This window comes from Leptopilina boulardi, unplaced genomic scaffold (assembly GCF_019393585.1).
Source record: "Leptopilina boulardi isolate dan_hultmark-lab unplaced genomic scaffold, ZJU_Lbou_2.1 LbouV2_362, whole genome shotgun sequence".
Lineage (NCBI taxonomy): Eukaryota > Metazoa > Arthropoda > Insecta > Hymenoptera > Figitidae > Leptopilina > Leptopilina boulardi.
The window spans coordinates 530826-546602 of record NW_026137932.1 but is presented as its reverse complement, the minus strand read 5'-3'; the positions used below and the strand labels follow the sequence as shown (position 1 = coordinate 546602).

General features: G+C 25.3%; 2 protein-coding genes across 2 annotated transcripts; one reads left to right on the top strand and one right to left on the bottom strand.

Annotated features, from left to right (window-relative positions):
- Nucleotides 1-354: 354 nt before the first annotated feature.
- Nucleotides 355-2941, bottom strand: LOC127286635 (succinate dehydrogenase assembly factor 2, mitochondrial-like). The gene is made up of 3 exons (XM_051313131.1): nucleotides 2763-2941; nucleotides 1182-1339; nucleotides 355-731 (listed from the first exon to the last, which is right to left on the bottom strand). Exons 1-3 carry the CDS (start codon nucleotides 2793-2795, stop codon nucleotides 461-463), a joined length of 462 nt encoding a protein of 153 aa, XP_051169088.1. The 5' UTR covers nucleotides 2796-2941; the 3' UTR covers nucleotides 355-460.
- A 412-nt stretch (nucleotides 2942-3353) lies between these two features.
- LOC127286634 (protein roadkill-like) lies at nucleotides 3354-5970 on the top strand. Its single transcript, XM_051313130.1, has 3 exons — nucleotides 3354-3483; nucleotides 3915-5085; nucleotides 5698-5970. The coding sequence occupies exons 2-3, from the start codon at nucleotides 3939-3941 to the stop codon at nucleotides 5760-5762; spliced, it is 1212 nt and encodes a 403-aa protein (XP_051169087.1). The 5' UTR covers nucleotides 3354-3483; nucleotides 3915-3938; the 3' UTR covers nucleotides 5763-5970.
- The last annotated feature ends 9807 nt before the right edge of the window (nucleotides 5971-15777 follow it).

Genomic DNA, 15777 nt, shown 5'->3' with positions numbered 1-15777 from the left:
TTAATAAAAAAAAAAAAAAAGAAAGAGAAAACAAAACATATTTTTTCTAAAAAAAAAAATTGGAATTTTTTTATTATACTCACCTCAGGAGTTTTTCTCCCTCCTTTTATAGAAAAAAATAAAATTATATTAAAAAAATTTTTTTCTACTCTTGGAATTATTTTTAGATAATTTGAATAGAAAATTGTTATAAATATTAATATTATTACAATCTTTTATATTACAATTTTACTATTGTGATATCAAAGAAATTTCAAATTCGATTCTTTGAAATATTTTTCTTTATTTTAAGAATAGAATTTTTTTTTTAGAAAATATCATTGGATTTGTTTTGAAATGCAAAAAACATAGAAATTTATTTAATATAATTTATTTAATAACAATAATAATAATAAATAATTAATAAGAATTACTAAAATTTACAGTCAATTAAATTGATTTCTTTTATTTTTATGTCTAATTATAAATCTGGTTGCGTTATTCTTGCCTCTCGATTTTCGTTTTTAATATGTTTTTTGAGAAGATCCATGATTTCATTGTCAAATTCAGGTGGCGTTGGTTTAATATTTGTTGCCCAATGAAAAATATCCCAATCGTTGGATGGTAAATTTATTAAACGATCGTACAATTTCACTTGATTCTCGTCAAATGAATCTAAATATTTTTTAGCAAATGTACTCAGTAAAAGGCCATTTTCCAACATTCCTCGTTTACGTGATTGATACAGTAATCTACAATTTTTTTTTTTAATTAATTAGTTTTCAATTATTATTTTTATATCATCAATAATTTTTTTCAATAATTTATTTACTATTCTTTAAAAAATAATTTATTGATAAAATAAAATTTGTATATTGCCATTTTATTCAAATTAAAATAATGAAATTTAATTTAAAATTGAATAATTGAAAATTAATTAAAAATTAAAAAATGGAATTTTTTATTAAAAATTAAAAAATGGAAATTTTATTTAAAATTAAAGAATTGAAAATTAATTAAAAATTAAAAAATAAAATTTCAATTACAAATTTAAAAACTGAAATTTTATTTAAAATTAAATAATTGAAATTTATTTTAAAAATTAAAAATATTTTAAATATTAATTGAAAATTAGAATATTTTATTTTTTTAAAAAAACTTGTGTTTTTATAGAATTAGAAGAGAATGTAAACGTAACGAACCGAGATTTTTTCAAAGTTAAATTTTCACCCTCCCGCTCTACATAAGGAGGAATTGAAGGTTCGTGACCTTCAGGATTAATAATATTGTCAAAATCTGTTTTCTGACTTTTATTATTAATACAACTGCTCGATATTGCTTTATTTATTATTGGTCGTACCTAAAACATAATTTTTATTAAATAAATATTTTAAGGACTTTAAAGAGCAAAAAAAGTTGTTTTAGTCGATTTACATTTTTTTAAAAAAAACGAAAAAGTCAAATTTTTATTTCTAATAAATTTAATTTGTTAATAAATATTTTATTTTAAATTACTATTGTTATTAGAGGCTAAATTTAATTTTTTTTTATTTCCTTAATAAAAAAAAGAAAATTTTATAAGAATATTAATAAGAAAATTTATTTCAAATATTCCAAAATCGAACTTTCTTTTAAAAATAATTGAATTTCTGTTGATGAAGAATTTATTCGAAATTACAGACAAAAATTGAATTTCATAAAATTTGTAATTGAAAAATGTTTTTAAATAACTGGAATTTTTTAAAGAAATATTAAAATTATTAAAAATAATTGAATTTTGAAATTTTTAATGGAAATTTTTATAAATAATTGAATTTTAAAAGATTTAAAAAATTTTAATAAATATTTACAGTTTAAAAAATAGAAAATAAATTTAGATACTATTTTTTTTAAATAATTGAATTTTCCACGAATATTATAAAAATCAATAAAAAAATAATTGAATTGCAAATGATTTTGAATTAAAATTTTTGCTGATTTCTGTTGTTGAAGAATTTATTAGAAATTATAGACAAAAATTGAACTTTAAAAATTTTTAATTAAAAAATTTTTTCAAATAATTGAATTTTTGAAAAATATTATAAAAAATCATTGAAAAATAATTGAATTTCGGAATAGTTATAATTAAAATTACTTTTTAAATTTCAGAAAGTTTTAGATAGAAAATTTTAGAAAAATATATTTAAATTTTAGAAGATATTAAATTAATTTTTTTGAAAATAATTAAATTTTATATTTTAAATTGAAATTTTTGAATATAATTGAATTTGAATTAATTTTGAATTGAAATTTTTGTTAAACGATTATTAAATTTCATAAAATTTTTTAATTTGAAAAATAGTTTAAGATAATTAAATTTGTGATGAATTTCATTAAAATTATTGAAAATAATTAATTCAAGAGATGATTTTTGGTTAAAAATTTATTAAATAATAGAAATCAAGAAGATATGAATTATTTGCTTTTTAAAAAAGATGTATTTTATTTAAAAAGTTGTGAAAAAAAAATCAAAACAAAAAGTTTTCCCACTGAGAAATAAAGAAAATATAAACAAAAGAACATAACCTCAATAAAAAATCAGATAATTACCGTCATTAATGAAAAAAGAATGAATCGAATTAATATTACATAAATAAAATGTTTTTATATATTTTTTTTTTCAAAAAAAAGATAGATAATTAAAAATTTTGACGTTTATTATTAAACTTTTCTACTAATTTTCATTTAATGCGCAAAAAAAAGAAGTATTTATATTATATACAAGTAACATTTATACAACTTACAAAGATAGTGCTTCTCTTATAAATAGAATTCATGTTCTTGAAATGTTTTTTTTTCTTTTAATTTCTCAAATTAAAACAGAATTCGTATTTAAAAGATGATTTTAAATGGAATTCGGTAATAAGTTTTTTTTCTGATATTCCCTACAGTACGCTACTGCGAATGTTGTGAAAAAACTAGTGTGAAGATAGTCACATGTCGTTGAGAATTTATATATATATATATATATATATATCTTTCTATGTTACATAATTTAAGCATAAATCTGTCTTTTTTCAAATTCCCTACAAGTTAGTGAAAATTTCTCCAAATTGCATAAATATTTTATTTCCGGTTTGACGAAATTTTGAAAAGTTGTGAATACGGAATGTTATTGAATACATATTATTATTATTATTATTATTATTATTATTATTATTAATAATATTATGTATTATTTTCTATAATAATTTTATTAGTTCGTGGCGTACGCTATGTGTCACATTTCGAACGTTCCACTCTAGTTAAATGCTAATTGTTTCTTATCCCTGTAATTGATAAATTTTAAATTCTCATCCCTACTTTTGTTTTCATTACTGGCTTCAACTTGCTTTCTAGTCGAAGCCACAAAAAAAGAAGAAGAAGAAGAAGAAGAAGAAACTTGCTTTCTGAAAATATTTTATTTTTCTTCTATGTGAATTACGAAGCATAAAGTGATAAATGAATAATTACAATTAAAGTGAAGTAAGTAATTATCCTTATGTTTTATAGTCAATTATAATATAATATAATTGATAATTGGTAGAATTTATCAAATAATATTATTTATATTCGTCTGCAAATGAAGAATTGATTTGATGATTTCTGTCAAAATGAAAATTATAGAACAAACTAATAAAAATCAAATAAAGTTTTAATAAAAATGGAAAATTTTTTTTCATTTAAAAATTTATCTAAATAGAATTTTTTTTTTAGAAATAAAATATTTATTCTAATAAATTTTGATTTATTTTATTTATTCTTATATCTCAATGAAAAAAATTGCTTTTTATGAAAAATTTTACTAAATACAAATTCTGTTATTTAAGAGAATTAATTAAAAAATTAAATTTCGTTTTAATAAATAAAGTAGTTTGAGGGATTTTTTTTTCTATTTAAATATTTATTTTTTACAGTTGAAAAAAGGAAAAAAAAAAAAAATGTCTTCCAATAAACGTGTAAAATCGATATTCAATATTATCGACGATGAACAAAATTGTTGTTCCGAATTGAAAATAAATAATTATAAATTAAATTGGTTAATTAAAAATTTGGAATTAATTTGTAAAACAAAAAAAATTCTCATATCGACAAAATTTCCAGGAATAAATATCGATTATATTCAATGGTACATTAAAATTGAATTAACGGAATTAAATGAAGATAATAATGAGGGAATTTTCAAATTTACCATACACAATACAAATGATATTAAAAAACAAATTTATTTTGATATTTTCATTTTGAATTTATCACAAGAAATTGTAAAATTTATTTCAAATTCACCTAATTTAAATACGGATATAAATTGGACGATACGAGCATCTGAATTATATAAAAAATTAATTGACAACAATTCACAATTATCGCAGGATATTACAATTATTTGTAAATTAAGTGTTGTCAATGAATTAACAAATATTTTACAAAAATCATTAAAACCATTAAACAATACATTATTGTCCGATGAACTTTTAAGTAAAATTGAAAATTCATTTTCAAATGAATCATTTAAAGATGTTGCATTTCATGTTGAGGATGAAGTATTTACGGCACATAAATTAATTCTCTCATTACGAAGTTCAGTATTTACTGAATTATTTCATGATAATATGAGTGAACAAGTAATATCGTTTGTTAAAATTGATGATATTAATGCAAAAATATTTCAACGAATGCTATTATTTATTTATACTGATAAAATAAATGATTTAAAAGAATTTGCAATGGATCTTTATTGTGCTGCTGAAAAATATAAATTAAATAATCTTAAAATAATTTGCATCAATAATTTATATGAAACATTGTCATGTGAAAATGCAATAAAAACACTTGAATTTGCTGATAAATTTGCAATATCAAATTTACGCGCTGAATCATTGAAATTTATTGTTTCAAATTTGCCAATAATACGTGAGAGAAAAGAATTTATTGAATTAATAAAAACAAATTCACAATTAACTATTGAAATATTCAATATGTTTGAATTAAAGGACAAAAAATTACAAAAAGAAAATCAATCGCAAAATATTATTTTACCAAAAACAAATTTCATTATTTCAAAAACAATTCAATCTAAACAAACAGGTAAAAGAAGAAATACAATTATATTTTTAAAATTCAAAATATAATTTTTTAATGAAAATTTTTAAAGAATCTTAATTTTTTTTTCTCTTTTATATTTAGATTTGTGTAGAATTTTGTGACTTTTGTATAACAAAGAAAAAAAAAATTATTTAGTCAGAGTAAATATTTATTTATTCATTATTTGAATGCATTTTCGGTTTATCAGAACTAGAAAATAATGGAAAAATAAATATTTAATTTCTTTTTTTTTATTTTGATTAGATCGCAAAATTTTTCACAATTTTTATTTTTTTAAAAATATTTATCGAGAAAAGAAAAAGTAATTTTTACTACTTTCGGAATAAAATGAGAAACTCATCTCTAGCAACTTTTACTTCCAAAAAATAGTCAAATTTACTTCAAAAATAGTAAAAATTATACTACGGAAACAGTAAAATTTACCATAGAAATAGTCAATTTTACTATTTTTGGAGTAAAATTTGACAGAGAAGCGCAAAAACTTCGGAAAGTTCCCGTTATACTTTGAAAATAGTAAAAAATTACTTTTTCTTTTTTTCCGTGAAAACATTAATTTTATAATAATAATAAAAAAAATTTTTTCCTTATATTTAGTGTCTAGAGGATCTGTGATTCCATTTGCGACAAGACAATTACAAATGATTGAGAAAAAAAATTAGACTGCAGCATCACATATTTGAAATAAATAAAATTTTTATTTCGAAAAATTACAGACACTATTTTATTTTATTTATCTTAAAGATGATGATCTCTAATTAACCAATATTACTATATATTAAATTAAAAACTATATTTATAAGATTAATATGTATAATACAATATTTGTGTTATTTTTTTGTGTATAAATAAAATAAATAAAAAATTTATTTAAAGTCACCTGAGAAGCAGTAAAAGAAAATTTTGTTTTAATTAAAATTCTGCTGATTCGAAAATCAGTCTAAAAAAATTGGATGAACATATGTTTTATATATGTAAGTTGTGCTATCCTAAGACTAAATTATTTCTAATTTAAATCAGACTAAAAAGTCTGATTGACTAGATTATCTGACTCAAGGACAAGTAGATCTTTTATAACGAAAATTTCGAATCTCGCTTGCGAGAAGCCCTCTACCGGACCTTTTACAAACTACGCCACATCTAATTAATTGAGTTATGATAATAATTTTATGAAGAAAATTTCAAGTATTCTATTGATTATTCTTGTAATAATTACAATCATCAGAAATTCAATTACATTTTTAAAATTTTTATCCAAAATTATTTGACAATTTATTTTCAATTCGGAAAAATTTAATTATTATCTGAAATTTAACAAAATATTTAAAAAAATACATATTTGTAAATGTTTTTTTTAGTAAATAATAGTAAATCTTCTTTATTTTAATTATTTAACAATTTTTTTTTATCTATTATTATTTTTTAAATTAATTATTTTCTAATAATTTTAATGAAATTCTTTAAAAATTTAATTAAATTAAGAGCAGGTCAAAGTCAATGGAATTTTTTACATAGAGCTTCAATGAAAAAATCGCATCGACTTTGATCCGCTCTTAAACTACTTTTCAATCAAATATATGAAATTCAGTAATTGTTTAAAAATTTTTTTAATTATTTAGAATTACCAAAAACTTTAAGATTCAAAATCACTTGAAATTCAATTTTTGTCTGTAATTTATAATAAATTTTAATTAAATAGGGTCAACTGGGGTAAATCCGAACGCTTTTAGTAAGTTTCAACAATAACATAAGTTTTTTCTTTAAAAAAAAAAATACTTCCGGTATTCTGGTGCATGAAGTTGTTACTTTACTTCCATAGAACAATTTTATGGGGTAGAAAAAATTTTTGATAAATTACAATCGCAGGAAACTTAGCGTTCGTATTTACCTCGATACTTTGCAACTTTCCTAAAATATGGGGGTAAATACGAACGCCACTGTATTTCAGAAAAATCTTAGGGAAAATAAATTTAAAGTATTGCAATTGTTAAACTTATATAAAAACTCAAAAAAAATACGATAATAAACCTATTACGTAATAATGCATCATATATAAATACAAAAATCAAACAGGTTAAAAATTAAAATGCATTACACAATTAAAACCTTCAATAACTTTATCAAATCATAACGGATTTTTGCAAAACTTGGTACAGAAAGTATTTTGGAGTGATTGAATGTAAATACAAAAATAAAAGTCAAATTTTTTAAATTCAAAATGGCGTACTTTCCTAAAACTTATTTTTAAAAATGATCAAATTTGCTAATCCTGAAACCCCCCGAGTAACAATTTTCGAGCGAATCCAATGAATTTTTTAATTCTCGTCCGCCATTTTGAATTTTGAAAAACTGACTTCAAATTGGTAATTAGCGACCCCAAAAACCGTAGAATACCAAATTTTATTAAGATCCTGTAAAACTTTTTTCAACAAACCATTTGGCAAAAAAAGTGGAACACTCCTTCGAGAGAACAGAGATTAAGTTTCTGCTTATTAATTACTAACGAGGATACGTATAGAAAGAAAAACTTTTTTCTATGTACTTTTATAATGTTAAAATAATAGTGTAATCAAATAAAAACAATTTTGTGTGGCTTTGATGTAAAAAAAAATTATTAAAAATACCGTTCGGATTTACCCCAGTTTTCCAATTTTTTTGGGTAAATACGAACGGTCTGATATTATTAATAAAATTTTACAGAAAGCAAAAATCAAAAATAGTTTCTGTTCTAGTATTCATAACAAACAATTATAAATAATAAAATGAATTTTTAGCTTCTTTTTCTTCAAATACGAGACAAAATACTGAAAGAGTGTCATCTTTGATTTTCAATCTTTTTTGCAATACTTGTTATCTTTGTTTATGCTGTTGCTAATTAACAAACAAAAAATGGGATAATACTTAGAATCTCTTCAAGAGGATCTGAGGTAAAAATTCTCATATCGAACTTATTTTTAAAAATTTTAATTAAGCTGAAATAATTAGCGTTCGGATTTACCCCCCGTTCGGATTTACCCCGACTGACCCTACTTAATTTATTTTAAAAAAATATATTTATTTAAAATCACGTTAAAATTTTTAAGAGAAAATTTGGTTTTAATTACAATTCTGCTGATTCGAAAATCAGTCTAAAAAATTTGCTGAACATATGTTTTATATATGTAAGTTGTGCTATCCTAAGACTAAATTATTTCTAATTTAAATCAGACTAAAAAGTCTGATTGACTAGATTATCTGACTCAAGAACACGTAGATCTTTTATAACGAAAATTTCGAATCTCGCTTGCGAGAAGCCCTCTACCGGACCTTTTACAAACTACGCCACATCTAATTAATTGAGTTACAATAATATTTTGTGAAGAAAATTTCAAGTATTTTATTGATTATTTAAAAATAATTACAATTTTCAAAAAATTCAATTATTTTTCAAAAATTTCAAAAATTATTTGACAAGAATTTATTTATAAAAATTTCAACTGTAAATCTTTCAAAATTCGATTATTTTTCAACAATTTAAATATTTTTAAAAAAATTTATTTATATTTAAAAAAGTTTCAACTAAAAATTCTAAAACAAAAAAAATTAAACTAAAGTACATAATAAATTTTATAATTTTTCATGTCACTTCAACTAAAATAATAATTAATCGATTATTTAAGTCAATTAATTTTTTTTTTCATTGCAAGAAAATGATGAAACTATTCAACTTTGTGATTATATTATCTTTTTTTTTTCATTGCAAGAAAATGATGAAAATATTCAACTTTGTGATTATATTATCTGGTCCCTATTTAGCGTACTTTATAATTTGCAACTGAATTATGTTTTAGTCTTCCCAGAATCTTGTTACAGATAAAAAATTAATGTGTTTATTTTCTGTTCACATTACTGATAAATTCCTTTGAATATTAAAACAATTTATTATTATTAATTTATAATAAATGGAATAATTGACATTTATTTAAAAAAAAAAATACTTTCAATATCAAGAATAAAGGAAATGTAATAAAAGAATTCCTCTTAAAAAATATAATTTGGTCAAACTAATAAAAAAAAGAAGAAGATAACATTTTGTATTTTAGGTAAGTTTAATATTTTTAGATATTTATTTTGATTACAGTAGGAGTAAAAAAAACATTAAAGATTGATTATTAAATTTAATTTTAGAAGATCCGTTTGAAAAATTCTGATTCCCATTTCTTATTTCATCGAAGTATTACTAAAATAATTTTTTTTTTTCTTAACAAATTATCAAAATCGTTTGCTCATTGAATTTTTATATATCACAATAAAATTTAAATTTAATTAAATATAAGAATTTTAAAATATTTGAGTACTAATATTCTAATATTATACACTGAGAAAAATGTTTAGTCAGAGCAACCAAAATTTGGTTGGACCAACAAAAAAATTTTGTTGGTATTTAAGCAACCAAACTATTTGTTTGATTCAACCAAACTATTTGGTTGAGTGTTTTTTGTTGGCATAACAAAAATGTTTGGTTGATCAAACAAACAGTTTTTTTTGTAAAATTAAAAATGTTATTCTACCTTATCTCTTTTCTTTTTATCTTTTTTATTTATTTATTATCCATTTTAACATTGAATTTATATTTATCCAATTGAAATATTTGAGGACTTTGAAAAATCTCATCTCCGTCTGGGATCGAACCTCTGTTTTAAAACTGAAGGTCGGGAGCTCTAACCACTTATTTTTTTTTTTTTTTTTTTAAAACATGTTTATTAAACTTTTAGTACAATTAACATAATAGGCGCAGTAACAAACAATAAACACCCGCGCTACATCACAGTTATATTTAAGCGTTTCGCAACGGCCCAATCTTGGGGCACTCGACGAAGAAATACCATTTTTATTTGATGCCAGGTAATACACTCACATTCCATTTCATATAAGCATTTCTCACATACTACCGTAAAAAAAATTATCGAGTTAGTAAAAAAAAGTGATCCCGCAAGACCAAAAAGCTAACTTACACTTTACATATGTTTAGTGTTATTCAGACGCTGAGAACAAAAACAAAATAAATAAAATGAGGAAGACTATAATGCTTCCAGGTCGTCTATTAAATTATTGTTTGATAACCACCAATATTTTTTTCTGTTTTTCCTTTTGTTACATTTTTTGTCTATTTCAGCTAAAGCCGTCGAAAATCGAGACAAGTGCGCCCTATTAGCATACCAGTCATCCATGTCATATTCTATTGATTTATTGAGTGCGTGTCTGTGCACGTGGTACAGGATCGGCACATTTTCGTTATCTTGAATGTAATTGAATTTATCTAAATAGGTGAAGCAATGCGGTGGGATATACCCAGAATTGAGCGTTTCTTTATATTCATTTTCTGTGTGATAAAAAGGTGTGTAAATAAATGGGTTTTCTTTTATTAGAGCTGCTTTAGCAAAATGGTCACGGTTGAGTTTAATTATAAAATTATCAATTCTGGGTATATTGGCTTTATTGTAAAGTTTATTGTTTGAGAAATATTTTTTAAAGTTAGACTCCGGACTCCTGTACATGCCCAGACACGCCCTCAAACATGCTCTCTCTACTACTCGGATTTTTTCCATTTGTGAAGGAGATATATTGAACCACACCTGGCACGCGTACGTCAATATGGGCCTTACCAACAACATATAACACAAGACCTTAACTTCTGCGCTCAGCTGAAGGGAATAAAACAAATTCTTATAATTAAAAAATGCTTTTTTAGCTTTTTCAATCGCTATTTTTACTTGATCTGAGAATTTCATTCTTTCGTCCAAATATGAACCCAGATATTTAACTACTCTCTTATGCTCCAGTACAACTTCCCCTCCGCTTTCCAAGTTAACCCTCAATCTAAATTCTCTCCATACTTTTGCAAACTTTTTCTTGATGACTGGTCTGAATAAGATCGTTTCGCATTTCTTCAGGTTACATTTGAGTCTCCATGTATCAAAATAATACAATAGCTTATTAAGAATGCTTTGAAGCGACCCTTGAGCGTCCTGCGGCGACTCCTTAATTACATAAATTATTATATCATCGGCAAACCCAATGGCCTTTTTATTTAAACCCGTATTTAACCCGGCCATGTTCAAAGTTTCATATATATAAATGTTAAATAGTATTGGCGAGTTTACCGCTCCCTGTTGTAGTCCCGCATGAAGCTCAAAGGTCAAATTCGAACTCTCATTGCCGTTAAAAACTTTAATCTTTCTTTGATGGAGCATATTCCATAGCATTCTGGTTAAGTGCATCGGGAACCCCTTTTTAAGTAATTTAAAAAACAGACCGTCAAGCCAGACAGAGTCGAATGCCTTTTCTAGGTCAATTAGGCATGCGCCAACAAATTTGTCCCTATTCAATGACCAGCAGATATCCGATGCAAACTTAGAGATTGCATGGATAGTCGAATGCTTGTGTCGGAAACCAAACTGAGCGTGTGGAATAATTCCTTTTTCGTTACAAGTTTTTGTTATTGATTTATTTATTATTATTTCAAAAAGTTTGCCGACGTTAGAGAGCAAGCTGATAGGACGGTAACTATTGAGGAGTTCAGGGTTTTTATCTTTTTTTTCAAGAGCTTTCACTCTTGCCAATTTCCATTTATTAGGGAAATAAGAGTTATTTAGCGCGTTGTTAAATATTATAACATATTCTCGTATTATGTTATTGGGCAGTTTTTTGAGCGCGATATTGGGAATCCCATCGATTCCTGCCGAGACTTTATTGTTATGCCGTTTTAATATATTTTTTACTGAATCTATATTACAAAAAAAATCTTTGTCAAAATTAAAAATGGGATTTGTTGCTGTGTTTTGATTTGAAAAACTAATTATTGATTTATTGTTTCTTTTGTCCTCGTCGAGTTCCGTTTTAAATTTGTCTATTGTTGCTTTAACGATATTATTAATGCCCACACGTCCTTTGTCTCTATTTGCGTTGTTTATTTCCGCGAAATGTGCTCCCAGAAGATCTAATTTTTTCACTGTCTCAGTAATAATGAGATTCCCACTATCGTCTACGCCTGTCTTATCGATATTAATTTTTGCTAAGTCTAAAAGTTTTCTTTCTTCAACATTAATCTTAAAATTTGGCATTAAATTTTCAGTTTTTCTCCGAAATATTCTATTAATTTCTGGAAATAAATTATTGTGATCATGCATTTTAATTTTTTTTATCCTATTCCCCCAATAATCATTTATATTTTTATTAATTAATTTATTAATTTCAGCTTTTATATTGAACAAAACGCATTCAAACAATTGAATTTCATCTTTATCTTTATTTATTGATTTGCTTAGACGATGTATTTTAGAAAGTAGGTAGCTTTTTGTTTTTTGTAATTTTTTAATCTTTGGAGTAATGTATTCGTTTAATGAATTTATTTTTTTAAACGCCGGGGTATTTAAATTGAGTGCGCCCATGATCGCCTGGTCGAGGTCATCAATCGCCTTATCAATTTCTCTATTTGATAAATTTATGTTAATTGGTATTTTATTTTCCCTTTGCTCTAATTGCGTATAAAAATTAGGCCAATTTGTTTTTTTAAAATTTAACGCATATTGTAAATCGGCTTTTTCCAACTTTATTCTATGTAGTCCTTTTAATTTAATTTTTATTTGTATACCGTTATGATCACTATCAAAAGGAAATACTTCCAGTTTATTTTCTTTTAGATTGACAATCTCGACCCTGCCATCACTTAAGCACACATCGATAAAGGAGCCCGCTTTCGGGAATGTCGGCTCTATAGGTCCTGTGAAATTTATTTTAAATTTAATATCATTACTTTCAAGCCATCTACTCAAATATGAGCCTCTTGGGTTTTCCTGATTACTATCCCACAAGAAATTTCTGGCGTTTAGGTCACCCGCAAGGACATACCAATTTTTACTATTTTGTAGCTTTAGTTCGTTAAAAATTATTGTTAAATCGTTTGAAAAATTTTTCCTTGTATGTCCTGGCGCGTAAGCACTAATTATAAACAAGTTTTGGGAGTTTTGAATAGGAATTTTAATTATTGTTGTTTCAATTGTTTTTATTAAATTAATGGATTTTAAATTTATTTTGTAAAATTTGATGTTATCTCTCAAAATGATGGCTGTTCCCCCTCCTCCTCTATTACCAGTTCTATCATTTCTTATTACCGCGTAATTGTCAAATGCTAATCTATGTCTTGCGCTCAGCTTGGTTTCCGACACCAACACTATATCTGGGTTCAATCTGTCAATAGTATCCTGAAGGTTATATCGTCTCACATTCGAGACGAGCGAATTAACATTAACGGCTATAATATTTAATTTATCCAAATTTAGTGGATTGTTACATTTTCCTACATTAATATTAATCTTATGATTCGTCATCATTAATAATGTCCATAATTAATTTTATATTATCCGTATTAGTTTTAATTTGTTCGCTCATTGCACTCATTTGACTCGAAAAAAAAGTCATTAAACTATTTTTAAAAGTAGAAAACATTTTTTCTAGATTAATCTGAACGGAATCAGGATCAGGGACATCGCGCTCCCCCATGAGCTCCCCAGAATTTTCTTTAGTATTTTTATTTGAAACTATATTTGCAAATGATATTGCAGGGTTTACAAAATTATTTATTTTTTGTAATTTTTCTAATCTTTTATTTTTATTGTATTCTATTTTATTTTTGATTTTAGCTTTAAGTTCTAATATTTTGGGGCAACCCATGTAGGAAGCCGGGTGTCCATTTGATTGACAGTTTACGCAATAAATTAATTTTTTGTCTTCGTCTCGCAACAATTCCATCTTACATTCCTTGGGTCCGTGATCTTGATCACATTTGACGCACCTATAACTACGATTACAATACTTGGCCACGTGGCCTATTCTCTGGCAGTTAAAGCATTGAATCCCTACTTCCCTTCTAATTCGTTCCCATCTTACAGTTTGATTGGCCAATCGATTTATGCATATTAAATTATTAGACACACTTTTGCTTGAAATTTGCACAAGAAATGCGTTCCCGCTTTTTTTTGTCTTAAAGAACTCACTAAAGGATATTTTCTTTACTTTTAAAATATTTACACTTTCTAAGTTTAATTCAGATAGTTCGTCATTAATATCTTTTTCATCAAATTCATTTGCAATTCCTTTAAGGATCCAAGAGTGAATTCTCTCAGACTTTGGCGTTCTGGTATAAAAATCGAATTTATTTTCTTTTAAAACATTCAACGTTTCCTTAAAAATATCTAAACCCTCAACAATTAGTGCGATTTTTGCCTGGGACAAATTACGAATAACAATTTTATTTAAATCAACTTTACCTTTCAACGATTCAATTACACCACTCACTCTTGCGTTGAACACGTAAATTGGTGGCTCCTTTGATTTTGATCCGCCCCTGTGTGAAGACTTTAGATCCACAGCTTGATGGTTTTTCCTATTGTCGCTTGTTGAATTGTGATTTGATTTTCTTTGCTCCTCCTTCGTCTCTTTAATATTATCATTATGTACATTTGTCAGCTTGGCTTCGTCGTCTGAAACCATGGTGTCATCCTCCTCATTCCCTGTCACCTCTTTCAAAACCTCAAATCTATTTGAAGTTGTCATTGAGCTCTCACAGACTTGTGAGTTAGTCGTAGTATTGATATCTTTCAAGATTAAACTATCCTGCGTCATTGTTTGGAAACAGTTTGATTTGTTGTTGTCCTTGGCTTCGCTGAGCATTTTCGTTACATCAACGGATATTATCGATACGTTGTCGTCTATTTTGTTTATAAGCTGTGGTTTTGCGCGGGAAATTTCTGCCCCAGCTGCTACCAATTTACTTTTCGCGCTAATTTTTTTTTCCTGTCTTTTGTTCATATGCTGTTTTTCACTTGCATTTATGGCGTTCTCCTGTCCAGTTTTAATTTTGGCTAACTTCCTTATGATTACGTTAGGTTTGGGTCCTGTTGTACCGTTCAATTGTTTGAGAAATGCTCTTTGTTGAGATGAGAATTCTCCTTTTGAGATTAACGGCTTCACCCTCATTGAAGAAGTCGCCAGAATTTTTGACGGATTTTCCTCCACATCTTTGATGCCATCGGAGTTATTTAGTGCTCTTTTGGCTCCCTTTGAGATATTATTTGCAGTGTTGGCTTGCATGTGGCTCACTTTTAACTGTAATCCTATTACACCACGTGTTTTTGCACTGAACACAGACACATTTATCCTTGGTTAACCACTGAACACACACCATAAAATAGTGAATGAGACACTTTAATTAATTAGACAGTTAATCGAATCCGTTTTATTTCTTTAAACTAGATAACTTCAAGAATTGTACTGTTCTCTTAGGCTATGAGCTGAGAGCGAATCAAATTATTTGGTTGTCGCAACCAAATTTTGGTTAGGACAACAAACGATCATTTGGTTTTTTAGACCAAACTATTTTGTTGTGTTAACCAAATTATTTTGTTGTCGAAACCAAATTTTGGTTGGAATTTAAAAATGTTCAACCAAATAATTTTGTTGGCCTAAACAAAACTAAAAAACAAACAGTAATAACAGACTTTTTTCATATAAAGCTTAAAGCAATAACAATTTTTATTAAACTTGTTAAATAAATAATTATATGAAATTTCTTATTACGTAAAAGTGAAACATTAATTAACAAAACCCTTAAAAAGCCTCTATCAGTGCAATAACCTC

Excerpts from the sequence above, each read along its gene's own strand:
- LOC127286635 (XM_051313131.1), bottom strand. The coding sequence starts at position 2,795 with ATGAATTCTATTTATAAGAGAAGCACTATCTTT. Across the intron at positions 1,340-2,762 it reads ATAAGAGAAGCACTATCTTT|GTACGACCAATAATAAATAA; the intron begins GTAAGTTGTATA and ends ATTATGTTTTAG. Across the intron at positions 732-1,181 it reads TTAACTTTGAAAAAATCTCG|ATTACTGTATCAATCACGTA; the intron begins GTTCGTTACGTT and ends AAAAAATTGTAG.
- LOC127286634 (XM_051313130.1), top strand. The coding sequence starts at position 3,939 with ATGTCTTCCAATAAACGTGTAAAATCGATATTCAATATTATCGACGAT. Across the intron at positions 5,086-5,697 it reads AATTCAATCTAAACAAACAG|TGTCTAGAGGATCTGTGATT; the intron begins GTAAAAGAAGAA and ends CCTTATATTTAG.